The sequence below is a fragment of the Stigmatopora nigra genome, chromosome 7 (assembly GCF_051989575.1).
Source record: "Stigmatopora nigra isolate UIUO_SnigA chromosome 7, RoL_Snig_1.1, whole genome shotgun sequence".
In the NCBI taxonomy this organism is placed as follows: domain Eukaryota; kingdom Metazoa; phylum Chordata; class Actinopteri; order Syngnathiformes; family Syngnathidae; genus Stigmatopora; species Stigmatopora nigra.
In genome coordinates, this window is record NC_135514.1 from 9732551 (window position 1) to 9756106 (window position 23556).

Genomic DNA, 23556 nt, shown 5'->3' on the forward strand with positions numbered 1-23556 from the left:
TTTTACTTGTGTTATACTACATTTAATAACCACAAAACTAATTCCTCAGATTACTGGTACAACTATGAGGTTTATTTTAGTGTATCGTCTGTTGGTTTGTGTTATTTTTAGCTTAACTTTGCAGAAATATCCATGCATCCTTGTGCACGAACTTGTTCTACAAAGTGGAAAATAGGATTACTGGAGCCTATTTCCTTATATGGAAGCAATTTCCTGCTGGTGAAAAATTCCATCCTTTATGAATTTGCACATCCATACATTTTATGTGCTAATGCATTTTGTTGTTGCTGTAATGATATCTCTATCATCAAACGGAATCGGATGAATGACAGAATATTAATATTTTCAAAGCATCTTGTAATGAATTTTATTATACAAGTAGACATTTTTGAGGATGCTCAAGAGGGAATTGAATGGACCTTGGGCAAAGCTACCAGTGTAAAATTTTAACCAATTCCATAAGTAGAGTACTCATAACTATTTTCACAAACAGTATTACCCCATGTCAACAACTCAGGGGATTCAAGTGTGCCCATTATCAGATGCTGATAGTACTGTATAATTTTGGTGATAACCGCAGCTCTGGTCACCTCAGAATATTGACTAAATGGTGCATCCTTGTTTTCTGGACATGCCAGATCTTCAAGTCAAAAATTATTGGTGGAAAAACTCCGTGTGATTGGGCAAAGTTAGATAAATGAGCCCAAATCTACTTTTCGGTGTCAGTGCTATACAAACAGTTTTTTTACAAGTGTCTTTCCAGAAAAAAAAAAAGAAAAAAAAGCTTTGCTTTCAAAAATTGCTGGGCGTTTGGCAATCCAGAGAACCAGCTATTTTTAGCCCAGCAAAAAAAGCTCCTTTGATGCAGCTTTTAAAATTCATTTTACTGTCATTTAACAGGCAAGCGTATATTTATATAATCACACCTTTAAAGCGTTAGTACAAAAGAAAAATGGCATTTGCAGATTAACATATACTTCAACTGGTATTCAGTATTCTATGCCACATTTTAATAAAAATATTGAATGGAAAATTTTACCTCTTCCATTCTAAAAATGGTTTCATTCTCCAGCTAAATGTGAACAAAACAGCTGAAGGTAGTGTAGAAATTGGTCAGTTGTCTGAATGAACTTAATGGCAGCTGTTTACATTTGGTACAATGTGCATTGTTAGCTTCAGGGCCTTCTTTTCTATGAATCATGTTTTATTCAAGGAGGGGAGCTACATTGTTTTGCCTGAATCGTTGTAGAAGGAATGAACAACATTTGAACTACAATAAACTAACGACACTTTGCTTAAGGCATTGTCAGAACATTTGATACTTGGTAGGAGAAACAAAACCGATATAGCACTTTCGTACAGAGTAGTGATACATTGAAATTGGGCAACTTTTACAAACGATTGAGTAGAGCGCAGTACGAGGTCAATGGGATATCAGTGGTAATGGTACCTTGAATGGCTCACTCAAAATGTCTGAGCCATTCAACCGAAACCAGACATTTCAGTGAAGTGGCTGTACTTGTACTTTTTGGTCAAACTTTCTAAAACTGCAAAGATACTGTGATTTTCAGACTATAAGTTGCGTTTAAGTATGAGTTGCACTAGCCAAAGAATGCACAATGAAGAGGAAAAAACAACATTTACTGTATTCTCACGACTATAAGGCGCACTTAAAAGTCTAACATTTTCTCCAAAATAGACAGGTCGCTTTATAATCCAGTGTGCTTTAAATATGGGGAAAAAAAAGTGTCATTCATTGAGGGTGCGCCTTATAATGCGATGCGCCTTATAGTCATGAAAATACGGTAAGTTGCACTGGAGTATAAGTTGCATTTTTGGTCATTAAGAATAAACATAAGTTAAAGTAACAATAGTAATAAGTTGAACAACAGGCTAAATAGTTATGTTAACATATCATTTTTCCAGATAACTGTAGCCTGAGAGAAAAAAAAATCCATATAGGTTGCAGGCCAAGTATGGGAAATAAGCATGATTTATATACTCCATAAAATATGGCAGTTGAAATTCAATTTGAATTTTGGAAGTATTAAGTTTTCCTCCCCAAAATCGGCTCGAAAAAATCTTAATTTCATTTTCAAAATGAACATAAAATTGGACTATCATCATCATCTGCTGGTACAGTGCTTGTAATTATTAAAGTAAACACGATCCTAAGTCTGTCATGACTGAAATATATATATATATATATCATCATAAAAAGTGATTTATTTCCAAGTGGTGCCGGGGGGAAAATGACTTTATATTTCTGGCAATGAAGCTATTTAGTTACAGTCCTTTGCGGCATATTTTTGTGAAATACATCACAATAAAAAAAAAGTTATTTTATTGCGTGAATGTGTCATATATGGTTGGAATCAAACATCCCCCATATTCTGCTGCAACTTGAGGAAATTGCTTGTACTCAGAATGGAGGCTAAAGCATTTCTCGATAATACTGCAAAGAACTTTCTCATCAACTTGTCAAATTGCTCTTTTTTTCAGTGACTTGCCAATTTTTCTGTCCCACTCTGTAATGAACTTTGTGTGTCTCACCCATCAGTTTTCAGGCCACCATTGCACTTTTTAATCTTGCTTCTCCTGAGTGAGCCATCTCCAAATAACTAGGCAAATCCATTATGGCAGTATTCATCTGTGCTATTGACTTCCAGGTATGAAGCACTCATTACACAGTCACCTCTAGAGCCAGCCATTGTTGATGTTCTGGATTTTTTTGTATAAAATCTTTCAGTGGGGGAAGAGCTATATGATGAAAGATTTTGTAAACTAAGATGGCATCTGCATATTTAACAGTATTATTTCAGGTCAGGCGTTTGTGTTTTTTTAATATCCGACAGTGGTGGTTTTTCGTTTTTGGTTTTCTGTTTTTTCCATATATAAAGCACACTGGATTATAAGGCGCACTGTTTATTTTGGAGAAAATTTAAGACTTTTAAGTGCGCCTTATAGTCGTAAAAATACGGTAGTATAAGTATCTTCTCGCTCACAACAGCAATACAGCATGACGTAGCCTCAATGGAGAGGGTAGAAAGAGGTAATGTAGTATTCAGTGTCGTCCAGGTACTGTGGGAACTATGTCACCATTTTCCACTCCCAACTGTTTTCCAGGAACTTTGCCTTTCTTCTTTGTCAATATGGGGCAGGTCCACTGGGGCAGCGAAGAAGAATACATGAGCAATTTTAGAGGAGAGGCTTTTCTTGCTCTCTTGTCTCTGGGGTCTTCGGCATTCTGTTTGTAGCGCCGTATGCGCGTGCGTGAGGGTCAATAAAGGCTGATGACAAGCTGACGTAACAAAACACAACCACAGGCTGAAGCAGGAGGCCCGTGCGACTTTGACGGCACCTTCGATTCGCGGGCGTAACCTATATTGATGTTGTTTCTGCTGCTTCTGTTTCTAGTGGTGTAATGCTGGGAGGGTATAGACATTGTTTGTGTGTGTGTGTACGTGTGAAAAATGTCCTCCTGGAGTGGCTCAATACTCGGCTTGTACCAGCAGGCCTTACATCTTTTATGGGAAGCAAAAATAAGATATGGTTATTCCTCTTTTTGTGCTGTTTCTTTGTGGAAAGGATAGTGTTTGGGATTAAAAATCAACATGATAACTCAATCATTAATTATTGAGTAGAATCTTTTATAGCATTTCATGCACAATGGAGCACAATCAAGGGCTTCCTGTTGATTTGTCCATCTATTTTCGATATTTGCCCTCATTGGGGGAGGCAAGTAGGAGTCTATTCAAAGTTGACTTTAGGCAGCTTAAACTCCAGAATGGCTGTACCCATTTTTGACAATGGGAATTTGTCGAGAGAAGGATAAAAACAGGCAGTTTTACTTCGCCTTGTTTGTACTGAAGATTATAGAATGTCCTGGGTTTCCTGTAATCCTCTTCATCCCACTATTTTACATATGAAAACACTTTTAGACAGTTTATTTTATTTAAGTATCACAATCTGCAAGACAGTACATTTATTCTTGAAATTAAAATTACATATTGTGGGAAGTGTGGACTCTTGGGTGACATTATGGTGCCAACTAAAAGAAATTAAGTAATATTGAGCTCTATATGCTGCCTACTATAAAGTGTAATTAAATGTCAAACACTTTTATTGCTGTGAGCTAGTGTTTTAGGGTTAATTTTTCTATGAATAATGCATGAAACGCAATGGGTACGATTCTGCCCAATGCAAGGGACATATGTCTTTATGGAGGTGTACAATTTATTGTGAGGAATGTTCATTTTCCTGCAATTTGTGTTGAAATTGTGTTTCTTTCAAGCCATAACTTCACTGTGTTTATATGGTAGCCATAAAAAGGCTTATTAAGGAAGCTTGCCTGTTTTCTTGATACAGTTTTAAAGGTGTTTATCCCCTTGTGGTTCCATCATTAGCATTTACTTTCCCTTCTACTTTTTTTTTTATAAGTTTGCCTTCTCCACAGCACTGGAGAAAGGAAAGAGAGGTTTTGACATGTGCAAGCCCAAGGGTCCCAAGATCTTTTAATCCCTTTACCATTTAGGAAGCTCTCTGCTGCGTAATCACCAGCTCAACCCTCATTTTTCCTACTCGCTTTCCATCCTGGGCAGAAAATACATCTGCAAGACATGACTTCATTTTCTAAAAGACAGTGATTGATTCTTGTTGTGGTGTAAATGTTTGTTCTCGGTCTTTGCTCGCATTTGAGTTAATTTACTTGTCATGTTCGTTCAGAAAATGAAATGTGTGCCAAGGCTCAGCTTGGAGGTGGAGCGGCTTTATTTTTAGACGTATACGCAACACATCTGAAGAAGTCTATCGTCTCTGTTGATAACAGTGTAACCGCATTTGCTTTTAAATTTAAAGGTGATTTGACGATTCTGGAGAATGATACTTATCAGTTTTGTCCGTTTCGTAGGCTCGGGGTATCTGGGGTCCAATTAGGTATTGTGCCAACTGCCAGCTGTCATACTATACATATACACATTTACTGTATTTGATGTATGGCTATGTCTATTGAAGTAGAGCAAAAAATATGATAATCTTGCTCGGCTGTATTGTGTGATTTTTCAAACTATCGATTTTTTTAAATATATATTTTTAGTGCTTTTTATTTAGGTCTTGATTATTTCAAAGTCAAGATATTTTCCTATGAAACATAATTTACATCAATTTATGCCTGACTCGTCTAACAGATGGCAAAAGGTCCCCCAAAAAGTGAACACCAACTAGTTAAAAAAAAAGAAGAATATATCAGCAAAAATTACCAAATATCGAGAGAAAATGTCAACCTTTTGTGCCTACATAGTCCACCTTTAATTTTTTATTGTATAAGAACATGACTGGTGTCTTTATCCCCTGCTGTAAATGTAAGATTTCTTTTTTTTATCAATATGCTCTTAACTTTCTATTTCTTTGACCAAAAAGTCCCAGTTTGGCTTTGAAACATCAAACTTAAAGCTTAAATGTAACCACTACCCTCTTGAAAAATTGCCTTTAGCCGTCACATGTTCTGTCAGTTTTTCAAAGCTATTTGGATTGCTTGGTTAATGCCTTATGTGATTTTTTTTCAATTTCTTTTACAAGCCCCATGGAGAAACGATCTTTAAAAAAAAAAAATTCTCGAATTATTCAGTTATTTTTACTAGGTTGGTTTTGTTATTCTCTTTACGGTCACTTTAATAGCCAAGTGCTGTTTAACCAGCTTGGGATGAGAACATTTGGCAATTGGGCTTTTTTTCCTTTTTTTTATAGACTTGCGTATGTCCTCAAAGGTGTCAGAATAAGACGATACTAGGGGGACAATGATAATAAAGTTAAAATTGTGTTATGTATTATATACACTATTATATTTTAGTTTTTTGTGTGCCTTCATTTCATTTTAAAGTGAAATAGTATCACTTTAGGTGACTATATTTAATTTAACCACCCTAAAAGCATAGAAATCAGATTGTCTTCAGCCCAATAAAAGAGTCGTACCCAGAATTGCGTTCAATGTTCATATTGGTAAATGAGCGAAGTTAGCCAAACACTTCACCCTGAGCAATAGGTAAGTGGTGAGTGAGCGTAAGCTTGGGTCCAAGAGGCTTCACAAGGAGGCTTTTGTCTCGTCTTCTTTTCTGCATTTTCTCTTTTTCTTTTGATTTTTTTTCCGTCCTTGGGGCACACAATAATGCTAATGCTCTCCTGCTTGATGTCTGATGAGCATTTCCCCCCTCTCTGGTGCCTTTCATCTCTGCCATGGTTTTATCAATCATGCAGCATATCTTCGCTGCTTCTTCTCCTTCCATGCGGTGCTTTGTTTGCATTCTCGCCCTTTGTCATCACAAATCACATCTGAAGTATAAACCCCCTCCCCTCACACACACTCTAACTCCTTTCTACATTTTTTATCTCTCTCTCAATTGGGTACGAGTCATGCGTTTCCGTGCATATGTCCTCATCCCTCCATTCTTCTTTCATTTTCTTCTCATGATTTGTCTCTCCATCGTTGTTCTACCCATGAAACTTCAATCCTCCCCTCATTCATTCCTTTTATTCCTTCCGTTAACTTCTGTCATTCATTGCCTTCTTCCATCTCTTTCAATTCCTTCCATCTGCTCAGATTTGTTTCATTTGATCGTTCCTTGTTTCATTTTTTTTGCTTCTTTCCACCCTCTTACTTGCTAGCTTTCTTTTTTCCATTCATTTCTTCTTTGCTTTCCTACCTTTCTCCCATCACAGCTCCTAAGAATACTTTGTTACCTTCCCTCTTTTTTGCTCCTTTTCTTTCTTTCTGGCCTCCCTTGAATCTTCGACCCACAACCTTCAACTCTAACTCAACTCTTACTAGCTTCTTTCTTTCTTTTTGGCGCTCCTTCCATCCAAACCATCCCTTCTTCTTTGTTCTATCTAACCGCCATCTTTCCCTTTTCTTGACTTCTTATCTTTCATGTCACTAGTTTGCCACCTGTCTTCTTCCTGCATCATTTTCATTCCCTACATTGACATCTGCCCTTGAATGCAATCTTCCTGGACTCTTCCACCATCATCATCATCATCATAGTTCCACCTTCTTTCCAACTGATCATACTTCCTTTCATCCTCCCTTCCCACTTGCCTCTTTTTGTTGCAAGATGGATGATCTGTTCCTCCAGAATCTGTCTCTCAGCCATTTTACATCATCCATCCATCCTTTCCCTCCTCCCAATGTACCTCCACCCTCATCTAACCCTGTTCACTTCCCTCCCTTTATCTCTAGATCCTAGTCATCTTCCTCTCCAATCCTTCATCCTGAACTGTGGGGTGTCAAGGCGGAGCTTGCCTTGTCGCCGTGGGTGGCACCGCCACATCATACATGCACACACACATGTATAATCACACAGGTTTTTAAGCTTGTGACTCAAAGTGTCAGAGGGCGCCTTAGAAAGCATTTCAACATGAAGGCTGTGACACTGTGAAATTACACTCCTGGGTATTGTGATCTTGCATTTGTGAGCACGCTTGCATGCATGTGTGTGCGAGTGCTGGTGCCTAGTGCTTTCACAAGGTTGCATTTCAATCTACACCATGTTACATCTACATATTTCAAGTGCATAATGTCCTCCTGCTTCGTATTTGCTGGTGTACTGTAGGTCTTAAGGCATTCTAGCCACTCCAAGTGTACAATGTATGCGCCTTTGTACTGACACTTGTCCTCGGCGTCGACTTTACACATTAATTGTTGGACATAAGGGTTACACCAGCTAAGATCAATGCACAGAAATGTGTAAAAGAAATTAAATGGTGGAAATTCTATATTATCTTTGAGCATGAATGCACACTGCAAGCAATGCCGGATGTCATGCTCAGTAAGATAAGAAAACAAAGGCATCACTTTTTGATGTCTGATTAAGGAGCTGAATGCATGTGGAGTGAGGCGGATGGAAGTCACATAATTGCCTCATGCAGGAGATGAGAGAAAGTAAGACAAAAGGGGAAAAGAGAATATGACTGCTCGGCGGGACACGGGGGTGTGACAAAAAGATAGGAAGCGGCGTGATAAACGAAGGAGGACGTGATAGCAAAGGGTCGATGACTGGAGCGGGGTGATCTATTGACCAAGAAATATGGGGGGAGGGGGGTATGGAGGGGGACTGGCAAGATGGGAAAAGGAGGCTTGTGAAGCAATGGGGCGATAAAGCGTTACACGCTAGAGAGGGATGAAGATGATGGAAGGATCACAACTGATGCACAACTCAAGAGAGAGAGAAAGAAAAGATGAAAAAAGCACACAAACAAAATGTTACAGAATTTATTTCCTCTCTTAAGTGAGGAAAATTCTGGATTCGTTAACTTTGAAGTGGGGAATTCATGTTTCTGGTATACTATATTGAACACAAAAGGATTATTTCAGATAAAAATGAAAAGGAAAAAATGTTTGTCTTATCTTAAGTAGACAAATCTATTGCATCTATACTTCTACTGAAGTACATTGTGGGAATAACTTTCACACTTTTGCCATTACCTGACATACATTAGCCTTTTCTTTGTGTAAACTAATATGCTTAAAGTTATTCCATATATCACTTTTGCTATTCAACATCTTTTGTAAAATCCCTTATGACGGAAACTTCATCATGAAAAAAACTGATAAACAAAAACATGGCCTTGATTTGATCATGTTATATATACTGTTTCATCTTTATCTCATTGTGCCCGAGAGTTCCCAGGTGGAGTGTTTTTATATTGTGCTGCTACGCTTCATATACTTTTGCTCCACTTTGTGTCAAACACCTGACAGTTTACAGTGGGGGGAAGGAAAAGTTTGCCAAACATAATCCCCTCTAAACATGCTGAATTACAAACACTATCCAAACTATCACCACAGGCATCTCTTCTTTTAGCCAGACATCTTTCTACAAATACAAGGGAAAATGGCCAATAACTATACTGAGTGAAAATCCACCACATACTTCATGCATATGTTTTACTTTGACACACACTAATTGGGGGATTTGGCACCATTGGTTATTCTATTGACCAAAATGATGGTCCAAATCTTTGAAGCACTTTGGGCAACGAGATGCCTTTAGATAAAGCACTTAATGTTTCTAAACGTGGGTGGAGGATGGCATTAAAGGAAACATAGTGGAAATGAGCCGAGGGATTCACTTCTTTTAATTTGAATTGTATTTTTTCCCCATGAAGAGCTGCCAAGTTGTAATGGAGCTAAAGCCAGAACAACATAGCCACACATCTCAGTCAGACTGCTTCAATATCCGTTTCTTTGATGGTGAGCAAGATTAAAGCTATCCATTTATCTGGAAGTATTTTCTTCACCTAAGATTTTGAGTATTGAGCTACTTGGAAGCGACAGCACAAACCACAACAAATTGAACAAACAGGGTCTAGGGCCTGGACGAATCAAATTGAATGGCAGCCCTGCCAAAATCATCAACAGGGGGATCTGATGAGAACGTGATGGATTCTCACAACATTTTAAACCAGTCACATTGTCACAAGACACATTGAAGATTTCCAGTTTAACCTCAAGTTAAATTCCCAAACAAGTACGGCTGAAACTGTTACGATCGTCGCCGCGTAATGCGAGGCGATCGGAGGGGAAGTTGAACCCAGATGCAGAGTCGCCGAAGGAATGGAAAGGTGAGGCAGATCTGTACCTCTTGTAGGTTGATTTATTGAACGGGGTAACATAACTTCAACAACTTAGCTTGACCACTCATTACAAACGAAAACAACATGCGGCGGGGCGTCAATGGAAACAGCTATGACTACGAGGATTTAACTGGAAACGAAACCAGAACTAAACCAGTACTACACCAGGACGAAAACAGACGATCCAACGGCGTCCACAGAAAATCACAATGCTTAAATACCAAAAATAATCTAATCACGAAATTAGTCACAGCTGAGTCTATCGTGACGTCATGTCAGGAGAGGCAATCCAGCGACTCCTGACAGAAACATATAACTCTTGACACAATTAAGCACTGGTATTTTTAAGGCCCCTGTTGTACCTGTTGATTATTCTAATGATGACAATGATGTCTCAGCAGGGGACTAAGTGTAGGAACAGCAGTCTCAAGCAGGCAGAATCTAGTTAGGTGAGAGTATCTCAGTGTTATAGTACAGTACAATACATATATGAATCAAGCAACAGTCCACACCCACTCACTTGAAATTACACGAACCGTCCTTCAATTCTTATTCTAGTTTTTAAATGACAGCTTCCTCTAATCCTTCAGTAATGATAGTAATGATGTAGTATTCCGCTGACAGACACACAGCCAAATAACTGTGCACGTCCCCCAAAGTAACACCCCTAACACTTCAGTCACAGGATTATTTGGACAGTCACCCACGCCACAAAGTAGAAGCTAGAAACATCACTCACACATTGTTACATAGAAACAGGGGGCCACAGCTGGGGCCATCCCCATCGACGCATTCCTATATAAGCATCTGTCGCATAGCAACCACCCATCAGGAAATCGTCCCCAGAAAACAAGACAGTTAAATGAACTGTGATCAAACCAGAAGTGGAAGTAGGGAGGGCAAGTAGAGTGTTGAGGTGTGAGATTAGTGATTGTTCCTGGATAACTGCCAACTTTAACAATAGAAATAATAATCATAATCAAAATAGCATTCCAAAAGACACAGAGTGGTATTAAACTGCCACTGGAAAAAATGGGTGTTAAACTCACAGCCTGGGTAGCAGAACTGAGTCACTGCATGTTTTTTGAGTGGCCTGTTAAGTTATTTCGTTAACCGTTAAAGTATTAAGTTAGAGTTTACAAAGGATCTAAGAATTTTTTTATTTTTCAAAATACATAAATACGATAAAATTAGTTGTCAATATATTGATACATCCTAGCTACTACAGTTGACAGCCCTCTAAAGGAAACCATAACTGTTGAAAATACACTATTGCTTAAAAAAAAGAGTCTCACAACAGTATTTTTCTGGGTCTGGGTTAAAAAAATGTAAAAATTGCTGGCAGTATTGTGTACTCCTTTGTGACATCTGACAATCAATGAGCTACCTAAACCTTGCTGCAGAATGACTAGTTACAATTCATCATTAAAAAAAAAACACTCCGATAAGGCCTTGTCTAGTGTGTTCAGCCTCCAAAACTTGTTTTCCCAGAACAGTAGTGACATCGCTCTTGCTAAGTAAACAGCCTGCGGGTAGAACGTGCCAGACAACGTCATGAAGAAGAGAAAGCGTAGACTAAGGAGAAGGAAGAAAGGTCATAGTGGATAAAAACAGATCCATGTCAGGGTCACTCCGTTGCTACCTTGAACACACCATCTGCTCTTCCATACTGATGAAATTTGGCGTATCAGTATGGGCCTTTTCAGGAAACAATTGGAGAATAGAGTTTGAAAAAAAAAATGTCCATCCTTTCTCTCTCTTAATAAATATAAAAAGCCTTAACAAAGATGATGCATCTACTTTACAAAAACCAAACTACTTTTTCCAGGCCTCCTTTTGCGAACAACTTTCAGGAATGTAATTTTAAAAAGTCAATCTAGTAGCACCCTTTAGTTAAGTGATGGAAAACTATGAAATTTATAAAGGGCACAAGGCGTTAATTTCACAGTGGTGTGCAGGCACAGTGCATTTAATTATAACAGCTATTGCACGCCATAATTACTGGACCTAAAAATAGGAGAAAAAGGGGGAACTACATGAGGAGCCTTAGGGACAAAAAGTTAATAATTCCTAAATCATTCAGCCCTAACAATATTCCCAACTAATGTGAAATCCGATAAGGTTCCGCATTGACATAATGTAGTTTAACATTGTGTCATCATCGCAATGTAGCAAGCGAACAGTGTCATATCTAATACTCACATACAGTAAAAAAGTCAATAATTAATCCTTTTTTTTATTCCTAAAATTCCCTAATCCTTACCTTGTAAATTTACCAGCTCAAACCTTAATCTACAATCAAAACAAAATAGTTATGGGCAGTGTTTATAAACCCAAATAAAGCTGGGGGGTGCATTCTCCGACTTATTTAATGTAAATGTTTGCTAAACAACAATCAGACATTCTGCCTGTGCTTCGTTTATTCATCCAAAGCAAGATTTTGGCCATAAAAATTGTAATATTGATGATGACGATGCCAATATGAATTAGACATACAGCTAAGATAAAGTAGGTATCTTGCCGAAAGCAGGGAGAGATATAATTCCCTCGTAAAAGACTGTAACTTTGTGTTTGTTGACAACTTTGACATTATAAACAAAGAAGAAAAGTCACCGCAGCACTAACAGGCTAATAAAACACTCATAAAGACCTCATAAAACAGTTAATACACAGCCAGTTTACCTGCAGTGTTTAATATGCAGCAAGAGCCACAGAGTAAGAAATTGAGAAGAAGGGAGGACTCATTGGGAGTCGATGAGAAGGAAAGAATGGGAAAGAGTTGGGAAGATAGTAAGGGCGCTGGAGCAAATCAAACGAAAATTAAGTGCATTTACATATTTAGAAGAGCGTTTCAAGTCACTCCGTCTAATTATTTCATCTCCATTTTTCATGCTACGTACAATGCGGGAGCAGCGGGCCATGAGGAAAGTTTTCCCGTCCTTGCCGTTATCGCTCTCCCCCGCCCTGCTTGGTTTGGACCTCTTTGCCCATCGTGGCCGCTTTGGGTTATCCGGGTCATTAGCATACAGCTTTTTTTTCTTTTTTCAATCCACTTGTTCTGCCTATCTCCTCTTCTAACTCTAGTCATCTCACGCCATGTTTTATGCATGCTGAGATGTGCGCCCACCAAAGCAGCCGGTGCTCAAAGGTCTGAAGCCCGTGCCCCTGCTCTGTTTTAAAATCACACTATCACCTCCGGGGCTACTTTACTGAATTCCATAGATTGGACTTTACTTAGCCGAAAACCCATAGTCCTAGCATTAAAAATAAAAGTGCAAAAGAATCCTATTTTGCTGTTGACCAACTAATCAGAGGGTCGGTTACCAGAAGAGATGTAGTAGAAGGCAGGCTTTTGGGTTTCGTGCCCTCATCTTTTAGTTTCATTGCTATGGAAGGCAGCTTTTTTGTTGCCGTTTTTTTCCTCCCAAGAAATTTGGTGGTTTTATCGGGAAAATGGTTCATATGTGTCTCGTATTCCACAATTTTATTTCGGGTTTCCCCTTTTTTCGAGTTATATTAGCTTTTCCATAACCCTTGGACCGACATGCTCTGTCTGTGCTAAAACAAGAAATGTTCTCAGTCACTGATCAGGAAAATTAACAAATCATTTTTTAATTGAATGTTACGGTAATACTAATGTCCCCTAATCCAAGCCAATTTACAATATAGTTTTACCGCGAACAGTTACGATTCAATACTTTTAAATGAATCTTTTTACAGATTTTTTGGGGGGGCCTATTTTCCTTTATCCTGCTGAAAAAGGAAGTATATTCTAATAAAAACAAATACTTGATGCCCCATTTCAATTCATTTTGATGTCAAGGATTATTATTGAAGTGGCTTGAGGAAAGTTAATGTATTTCTAATCATATAGGGTTGCTTTGTCAAGATTTTATGACATCTATATTCAATCGATCACTCTTTGGGTAGACATCCATCAGATATCCCCTCTACTCTATATACTTTATATCCCTGGGTTTTAAGGACACCAAATGTTTCCCAGGAAAAAAACAGTCTTATAATTAACCTTTACTTTTTCAATAGTCATAGGGATTCTATCATGAAATAAAGAATAACAATAGGCAGTTGCAATTTATTCCAAGTGCATTCGATTCCAGAGAGGTTGAAAAACACAAAATACAGGACCCTGTCTTCTTTTTTTCTACCACCTTTCTTTGCTTGTGTATGCTAGGGGCATAGACTGGTGGCATAAAAGATTGTTAATAGTTTCAGGTGTTAATTGGCCAAGGGAAGGGGAGTTAATATTCTTCTTGCAACTCGTCGAAACAGCAGCAGCAAAATGATGAGTATGCGGTTGGCTCGAGAGAAAGAGAGAGAAACAAGAGTGCAAAGGCCTTCTGTAAGGTCAAAGCCGGAGAGGAGCAGATTAGGGAAAGAATAAAAAAGAGGAAGAGACTTTTCTGGAGGTGAAAGAAAGCAAGACGTGATCTTTTTCCCTTTTTAAAGGCGTGCACATAAGCTCTCAGTGAATGATTCACGTGATATAGATAGTACCACTATTTTCATAGGCAATTATAAATGGGCATAATCACACATATTTTCTGGCAAAATAAAAACAGCAATTTTCCCAAAAGTAATTGCAGCCGAAAAGAAAAAAATACAGGTTTTACATATATTTTTTTACAGTTCGTATCACCAGTGCCCTAGAGGTGAAATGCCAAATAAGTAAATGACAGTCCCTGCTGGCACACAGCAGTCCAGATGACAACGCACGTCGAAACAGTTGTTGGGCAATGCTGGGAGGGGTGCAACACACCATGGAATATGGCTTGCTTTCATCCCATGAAAAAGCAAAATGCAAGCGTATTAGTCTCTCACATCCCAAGAGCTGTTGCGTTATCCATAGAATATGGCACTACCTTCCATTTTGAACCATGTATGCGTTTATTAATACTTATTTTAACGCAGTCAAATCATGTGCAGAGTGTGTTTAAGTCGGTAAGATGTCCGCCTGCGGCTTTCTTCATTTGAGCAAACATGGATCCCTGCAGCAAACTTGAATGCATTTGCCCTCATTTATATTGTTCATGGGGATTATTGCTCCCACCCTAGCCTACAACAAGCACTGGGCTATTAAATAAGGTCATTTGCTCAAGGTATACATCGATGAGCCATAAATTGCTTTGCAGGAAACTGCATAAAGGCCCTATGTTAAAAATGAACGTTCAATCTATAGTCAGAAATCTGTCAACCTGGATTGGGGAACCTTTAACTAATCGAAACATTCAAAGAAGACATAGTGTATTATAGATTTTGTTCACAATTCGAAGGCTGCCAGTCTTAACTCATTCAGTGCCAGCAATTTAAACAACTAATCTGAGGCTTACATTTGCATCTGAGAAGATAGCTTCTTGTAGTTGAAAGCTTTGCATTGGTCCATTTTATCTTATCTAATTTGCTATCAATTCATTTCGTGTTGATTCCAAAAGCTTCTCTGGTATAGTGACAAGCAAAGGTAACAGAGTAGTAGCTCTTTAGCTCATTATATCATTATGCAGGAAATATTGTTTCAATGGAAGGAAGCAACTGTGATTAAATAGCTCAATCAGGCTCCTGGTCCCTGGCCAATGTTGTTTACTAAATACTAGTATATTTAATTCAAAGATATGTATCGAAGGTATACCAGATAAGATGTTCACTAGCCCAGTGGTTTTAGGATGAATATAAAAGTCAGTTGAATTGCTGCAAACTGAGTTGGGCCAATTACTTTTATTTGGCCAACACTCTAGATATATTCTAAACATAGCAGAAGTAGTCATTTTTATTGTTTTACAGTCATGACACGGCAGCTTTTAAATGCTGCAAGAAATAGTCTCAAACTGAGAAAAATAGACGCTTTAAAAAAACAACAACACACTTATCAAATATTAAAAATCCTACCTCTTTAAAGTATTGTCTCTAAGCATATGCACAAACAGATGTTTATATTTATATATATTTTTTTGTTGGCAGCGAAGTGGAAGATTGTGCTGAATTAGTTGCACAGATAAATCACATGGTGGATTTGGCTCAGGTTGTCTTCTTGTGGCATCCCGACAGGAAAAGCTGTATTGGATTTTACGCATGAAAGCCTGCTCTCTCATCAAGGTTCCTCGTCCCTGTTTGTTTAATAGCTGCTCTTAAATGAACCGAACAAAAGGCAATCACTTAAAGTGCAATACATTAAAAGTGGGAGAATTCTTCAGTCTTCAAATTTTGTCACAAAAAACTGTATTTTTGGGTTCTAAGAACTCCTTCTCAACCTCGGGAGGAATGAGCTAACATTCTCTCCCTCTTGTGTAATGGTAAAGACGGATGTATGAGTGAACGAGATTGATAATGGGGTAATCACAATGGGCTACCGACAATTCTTTATGCCTTTTTTCCGCTCTGCACAACCGAAGCAAGGCCTTTTCCAAGGCCACAAATTTTCAAGGAGAGAGTTTAATCCCCTGCTTTATTCTAGGAACACAAAAGAAGGTGAATCAGAGCTCGATGAAAACGAGGATCATCATTTGCATCTTCGAGTTGAAATTCAAATATCCAGTCATAGGAAGACAAAAGCAAATCACATGGAATGTCGACCCAAATGAGCTCAAATATATATTGATCACTGCGACCAGAAATTAGTGCTCAGCACAAAAAGCTGTGACTTTTGTAATTAGTGAGTTCAGAGCAAATCCTCTTGGATTAGTTTGGCTCTAGGGTGGCGATTAACACCGAGTCCGCTGCAAATCTCCCCCCCAAATGAGCAAAAGATGAGGATGTACGAGTATCGGCTGAAAAGACCAGGCCTCTAGAGAACCCAGAGGGGCTCAAATTGTTGACTCAAATGTCTCCTTATTTAAAATTGGTATAAATAGGGAATGAAGTAGTCCTCAGTCTAATTTAGAAAGATTTTGAAAATATATTGTAATAAGGAAATCTACATTTTTAATGAATAAATGTGTTATGTTTTTACCTCTATGGACCATGAGTGCTTCTTGAAAAAAAAATAACCAGCTCAATTTCTTCTGATGGTGGTATGATTGGGAGTGCAAATGGTCATTTAGTTTGTCCCTCTCTTTGCCCTATGACTGACTGGCGACCGGTCTAGGGTCTAGTCCTTCTTTCGCCCAAAAACAGCTGAGTTAGGCTCCAGCAACCCTCACAACCCTTTCAAGGATGAGCGTTATGGAAGAAGAATGAATGATTATCCAATCAGATTGGGGAACATTAGTAGTGAGGGCCAGGCGTCTTTGGGGTCTGGATTTTTTTGTGTATGTCAGTTATAGCAATGATAATGCTCAAATGCTGCAGAGACGTCCTTGGGGAGGAGTCTTTGATTTATCTTCACCTAGCCACAGCATAGCCTCCTTTGTCGTTTTCCAGCTAATAAACCCTTTTCTATATCCTGGAGGGAAAAGGATTCAACACTACCAAAAGTACCTTCAGGATAAAAAGAAATGTAATCTTGGATAAACCTTCCTACCACTACCTCCCCTCAGATAGAATCTCTACATTAGCACCCTGCTTCTGGTTCACAGCTTGCCCATCATACTTGCTCACATACATTGGCGACTTTCTTGTAAGTCTTTCCAATATCCCCTCCTTTTTGCTGCTTCCCTCTGCATGACTCACTCGTACATACCCTTTTCCTACCATTATCCTCCGTCTGTCCCAGTGGTGGTCCGCACGGTAAATATATCTATATTCCTGCTCTCTCTTTCTCTCTCGCTGCTCGGGTACGTTAATAGCATTGCTATTAAACGGCAACGTGACCTCCACGCCGTGCACAAGCAGGCAGGGATTCTCGTATGGTTGTTGGAGTGCTTCATATTTTGCTCACGCAGTCGACTTAAGCCCCTTAAGTGCTTTGGCAACACTTATTCCGTCGTGGCACCGATGGAGCCCATTAAAAGTTTGATTTGAATGAGAGGGCGCAGAGAAAAAAGAATGAAAGGATGTTGAGAAAGGGGTGCGACAGGGGAGACAATTTGTCATTGCGTCTGACTTTCTTTGCCGAGGAAGATCTTAAGATTGAGCAATCCACCAAACACCGCCACATTTCCACATAGTCTTATTGTTTGTGATCTAGCTTTCATTATTTGCATAAAAATTTAGATATTTGTCTTTGTTAACATGCCAAGCTGAAAAGGGTTTTATATTTCGGCATCCTCTGGTGACAGGTCCTTGCCAAAGAACTGTGTTGAAGTGAATTGAGACGTTAGAGTGCTTTGCCAACATCTCGCGTCTAGAGGCAAATGTAGAGCATTTTAGGAGAGCGTTATCTGCTCAAATATTTTGCGGCAAGACCTTGCCCCTTCCCTGCAATTCGCATGGTAAGCTTTAATTACACTGTACTTTGGTAGAGCTCTATATCCTACTCTTGTTCAGACAACAAAATTACAACACACTCCTGTTGTGAAACATGACAAACGGGGGGAGAAAACCAAGCATATCCCAATGTGTTGACATCGTTATTAATACTTTGTGTATTCCATGTCACTGCTCTCCTTGGTAAAACTCCAGGATCTCAATCTAGACAAGTATACCCTAACTCAGTCGTGCAAAGATTTTTAATGTATTTTTCCTCTCCAGCGGTTGGTCCCCTTTATTAAAAGCTAGAAACATTTAACTTTATCAGACTTGGTTGTACTGCACATGGAAGTGTAGACCGATCAGTGGATAAGGATCAATGAGAGGTGATTTTGTAACAATGGAACTTTGTTAAGATTGGCTTTTAATAGGACAATGAAATTCATGGAGCTCAGTGTGGCTGTCGTCCATCATTGGCTTTGTACCATTGGTTTCATTGCAATCACAGTGCTGGTTGTGCGCAGCAATACATTATGGATGATGTGATGAAAAATATATAAACCAAATTCGAGAAAGCTTAGTTTAGGGGTCTGGTAAGCCTCACATCTTTTTCTTCCCGCTTTCCTGTATTGAAAGAACAAATGTATGAGATTTGTTTTCACGCACGGCCCCAATCATTGCGTAGAGTGCCGCGCTTTGAGTCTTTACCACTGCACTGGGATTTATGTAAAGACAAAATGTGAGAAGGTGCAGTTTGCAGGTATCAACTGTAATAATAGTGATATGCAGGATTTATATCTCATAGTTATATAAAGATATTTTTGTATTTATTTTTTGCTGCTTCATTCACTGTGTTTCGATTGGTTGAGCATATTGAACCATACTATGCCCCCTAATACTCAGTCAGTCATCAGTAAGGGAATGAGGTAATAGGGCCAAAGCGCTTTGGTGCCTTGAAGGTGTAAAAGCGCTATACAACGCAAGCCATAAACCCGTTTCTTGTCAGCTGGTCACAGATCGCATCACTTCTAGCGTGGCTCATAAAGAGGCACTGTGACGCCTCTGCGGGCCCCTGCATGGATACATTAACGAAGAGGCGACAGTGAAAGGGTCAAACACTGCCCAATTCGCACCCTGCTTTGGTCAACACTGGACAGTCGGGGACATTCATACACAAGCACACACACTCACAGACACCCAACCACTGTTTGCAGACCTGAAAGACAAGCATTGTCAAAATTAGTACACACAAACACGTACACACCACCAACCCTTTAACCTTCAGAAAATAGTATGCAAAATATGCAGATGCTGATCCCACACTGGCACACAGATTCAAGCACAGGGTGGCTAGCCGGGGTTATATAAACAAGTCGCAAGACAGATAACGAACAGTCGGACGCGATTAGCACTGACACCTCTTTGGGATTATCACTGTGTTTAAAGATTAGCCAGCAAAGACGTCATCTGGAAGTTTGCGGAGAAGAAGCGACTACTCGGATCAAACAGCGGATTGGAAAGAAGAGAGGATAAACTGAATGAGGAGATCAATTTTGAAGAGACTTTTATTTTCTTCCTACTCAGCATTGTAGAGGGTAGAAGGGTGGCTATCCAGTCGGTGTATTTTCCACGTTGAGCGTTGTTGGCTGTTAGAGCTCATTGTGTTTGCCGAAGCATGCAGAGCAGGAGGACGCGGGCCGTGATCGGGGTACTAACACTTTATCCCCTGACGGATGGTGCTCAGTGAGTTGTGTAGTAGTGCTCACAGTATATAAAAAGTTGAAACCTTGCACTGTCAGGCACAAAAATCAGCAAGTGTCTAGGTCAAATACATCTGATGTTTTGTGTTTATTCAGTCTACTGCTTAGTCTAGTAGATTTACACAAATTCGCAAAAGACTCCCCAAGAGGCTTCTGCTCTTCCACCTCGAATCGGATTTTATTTAACCTCGTGCTCACTGCAGATGAGCTGCAGTGAGACACTGTGTCTCCGGAGAGACAACCGTTTGGGTTAGCGGCTGGAAGGAAGGCCGACTCGCTCCTTGCAGAATAGTCCCTGCCGACTTCAAAAACTGGGCGTGTTCATTGTTGCCCCAGATTCAGTTCTCTCGGGCGTTGCGATGCATTCATCTCTAGTTCGAAAGTTTGCATTCAGGGATGGTCTATGGAGATAAAACCTGCCTCAGCTGTTTCTTGATGTTTGCACCAAACTAGTTCAGTACAGGTTGGACAGTAGTTTACAGTCAGGCTTGCGTTTGATGGCTTAGAACGTTATTCAGGACGCTACTCCCTTTTAAAATTAATAAATAAATAGACTCAGCTATGTTATTATTATCTGGCTAAACATTGACATTGTCTGGACGTAGTGCAAACTTGTCATTCTAGATCACATTAACCTCCCGTTGAGATAGTTTCACAAGTCCAACCATACGCATGCGCGCAGCAGTCCTGTTAGGCGCAAATTAGTGTGTTTTTTTGTGTGGCGACTTGTTAGTCAACAGCAGAGCAGTCAGGGTCACCATTGATTCTAAAGTGCACATCAATACACAATGAGGCCCGCTTGGAGCTGTGTCTTCAGACGGCGCCACCAGCCCTCGGCCCCCATCTCGCTGGTGCTACGCAGCCTGGTCCTGCTCCTTCTAGGCTTCGCTCGTAAGTTGCACATGTACACACATGCATCCCTAATAGAGGAGACGTGAGTTATTGATTCCAGAGGGAGTCATTATGCGGCAAACAGACCAGAGGAAGAAGAAACATAATGCTCACACGTACATGTTCGATCCATATTAAAACACCGATTGTGTTAGAGGAGAGAATGTGTAATTACAGCCAGCATGAAGCTTTTATTTGTTTTGCTGCGAATGTTTCTGTGCAACTTCTACAGTTTTTTTTCCCGGGAGAATGTGTATTTTTCCAATTATGTAGGAGTCTAAACTCTGGGTGGGCAAAGTTTTGTGCTTACCAAATATCTGGTTGTTTTCAAACCGACAAATGGCCAAAGTTACAATTTTTAGCAAAGTCTCATCTCATTTTCTGAAGCACTTTATCCTCATTATGGTCACGTGGGTGCTGGAGCCTATCCCAGCTGATTCCGGGCCAGAGGCGGGAGGCACCCTGAATCGGTGGCCACCATCTTTAGTGTTCTGGATAATATAAATGATTGTATTGATAATGTTGTTTAGTAACTGAGTATTTACGAAATGATTAAATTGTCATTTAATGCAGTTTTGCTTCTGAAATTAGATTTTCTTTTGCTCTATTGGTATGTTACACCATTAATTATGACTGCAAATGTGGTAGTAACCTTAGTCCACATAGCCTACAGAGCTGTGGTAGTCTGGATGTAAACAAAGGAACTCATTATATGATTTTAAATTGGGAGAAGCTCAGCTTAATCATTAAGAACTGTGTTAGAACCTTTAAAAAACATTTCTTTATGTCTTTTGAAATATTCAAGGTATTTAATGAACAGTTAAAGTGCCAATCTTAAATATTCCTCCTTTAAAGTCCTGATTGTCTGCGTCTTAGCACAAAGATTTCTTTGTGTGAGATACAAATGGGCCTCCTTTTAAAAGAGGACTGTGTGGGATGTTTTGATTGGCTGCTAATGGAATTGGCATATAACTGGCCACAAGAGTGCAAACTATGCATAACAGCTCTGCAGTCTGGATTTAAATGACTATTTACTTATTCTGTATGATAAAATGTTTTATATAGTGTATTTGCCATGCGATTTTTCTCATGAAATGGTTGGAAAAAGTACTGTACAAGATTATGGTAATGCATAGTCATATAAAATATATATATAAAGATTCAGGGAGGAGCATAATAGTGATGAAACATGAGTCTCGTCTGAAATGTTCAAACTGCCAGTAATTACGCTTCAACTGGGATTAAGAAAAGAGAGGCTATAAGGACTTTTGCAGATGCCCTAAAGGGGTGAAAAGAGGCCATGCTGTGAGCAGGGCAAATGGAGAAGAAAGGCAATGAAAAATGAAAATTGAGAAAAAGATAATACAATAGGTAGCAGAAGACACTTTTTCCGGTCAAATGCAGAGCATGTCAGCAAAGAAAAAGTAATAAGAAACAGAAAAATGAAGTAGGGGTCTCTCAGTGTTGAGGATTTTACAGGAGTTGAAAGTGAGTTGTGTTCAGAGAAGCTCTAAACGATTAAATAACTCCTTTAATGTTTGCTTTGGTTCAGAAAAAGAATGAATGAAGTGTAATCGAACGAAAACATAATGAAAAACCGATACAGACTAGGGAAAAGCTGGTAAATTATCAAACTTTAAATAACATTCACAGTGATTTATAGAACACAGGAGGGAAATTACATTTTAAATAATAATCTTTAAAGTAAACACAGCCTCTCAATGAAGTAAGATTATCATGATTATGTAGGGAACACTTGTGGTGTTTCATATGTAATGTGTGCTGCTTTTGGTTTGGTTAACGACTGAGCTCAAATAGGCTCATCAAGAAACTCTATGAACTGAAATAATTAGTGTTGATTGTTTTTTTTCTGGGTGGGATCTGATGGATGAGTACGTAAAGAAGGTTCAGAGGACTTATTAGTCAATTCATCAGAGGGATGTGTTTGCATGTCTTGGCGTTGCTGTTTTGGTAACATCAGAGCTCAAATGGGTCCATAAATTAACTCCAACTTATGAGTTAGATAATTAGCATTACTACATTGCTTTCCTCCATGGCAAGATCTGATATGTGTTTGCAGTAATAATATTTAATTGCGATGTGGACCACTTATCAGTGAATCCATCCAAAAGATCTTTTTTTTTGTTGCTGTTTTGGTGACAAAACTAAATGAACAAACGAACTAATTAAACTTCTGAATATGTTTGTCTATTAATTGAGATACTTGGATTTACTACTCTGTTTTATCTGCTATCATTGGATTTATTTTCATAATTATTATGATTTTTCTTGGAGGGTGATTGAGTTAGCGATGATTGGAAGGTCAGATGAAAAGGTTTCTTTGCACCTCACCAAGAAACCCCAGAAAATAAAATTAGTAAATACCTGTAAGATCAACTTGCAAATCTGATAGGTGGATAGCAATTAGTGTAAGCTTAATTGCCAAATCTAAAGAGATGAAGGTGAAAAGTCAAATTGTGCTATAGGTCTAAAACTGAGAAATATGAGACCAAATGAGAAGAAAATGCTTTTAATGAGAGGTCACGGATGAGCAAAAAAAAACAATTTAATGCTGATTCAGCTGATTAGCTTTGCTGTCCTCCTGGAGTTGCAAAGTTGATAGAGGTTGTGCTTGTCACAGATTAAGAAAGCCAAAGAAGTAAAAAAAACAAGCAAGGAAATAAATAGAGCAAGGGAGAGAGAGAAAGAGAGAGAAAGAGGGGAGTGTAGCTGAGCTCCTGCCAATTAAAATAGGCCAAACTAGAGCAGAAGATGAAAGAGGGATGGCGTGAGGAAAGAGAAGCAAGATATCCACTCTCCCTTCGTTTTGTTCCGTCCTCTTGCACAGTTTGCTCTTCTTGCGCTCCTTCCATCCGTTCTATCGACTCCCCGTGGAAGCAGTGAGATTATGCTGCAGACTTGAGCTGCAGAACAAATCACATTTAACAGAAGCATGGGGAAAGTACAACGCAGGGCATGA

The 23556-nt window shown here is 39.1% G+C and overlaps 1 protein-coding gene across 5 annotated transcripts in view; it reads left to right on the forward strand.

The window, feature by feature from the left end:
• The window catches only part of cadm4 (cell adhesion molecule 4), a 138242-nt gene that overhangs the window by 80750 nt on the left and 33936 nt on the right, over positions 1-23556 (forward strand). For 2 of the 5 annotated variants that reach the window (XM_077721216.1, XM_077721222.1), the window contains exon 1: positions 19262-20576. The exons of 1 other annotated variant lie outside the window; for it this stretch is intronic. In XM_077721216.1, coding sequence (XP_077577342.1) covers positions 20474-20576 — 103 coding nt within the window. In that variant the 5' untranslated portion in view covers positions 19262-20473. Of the gene's footprint in view, positions 1-19256; positions 20577-23556 lie in introns of those variants that run through there. 2 more of the 5 variants (XM_077721220.1, XM_077721221.1) reach the window with 2 other exon arrangements.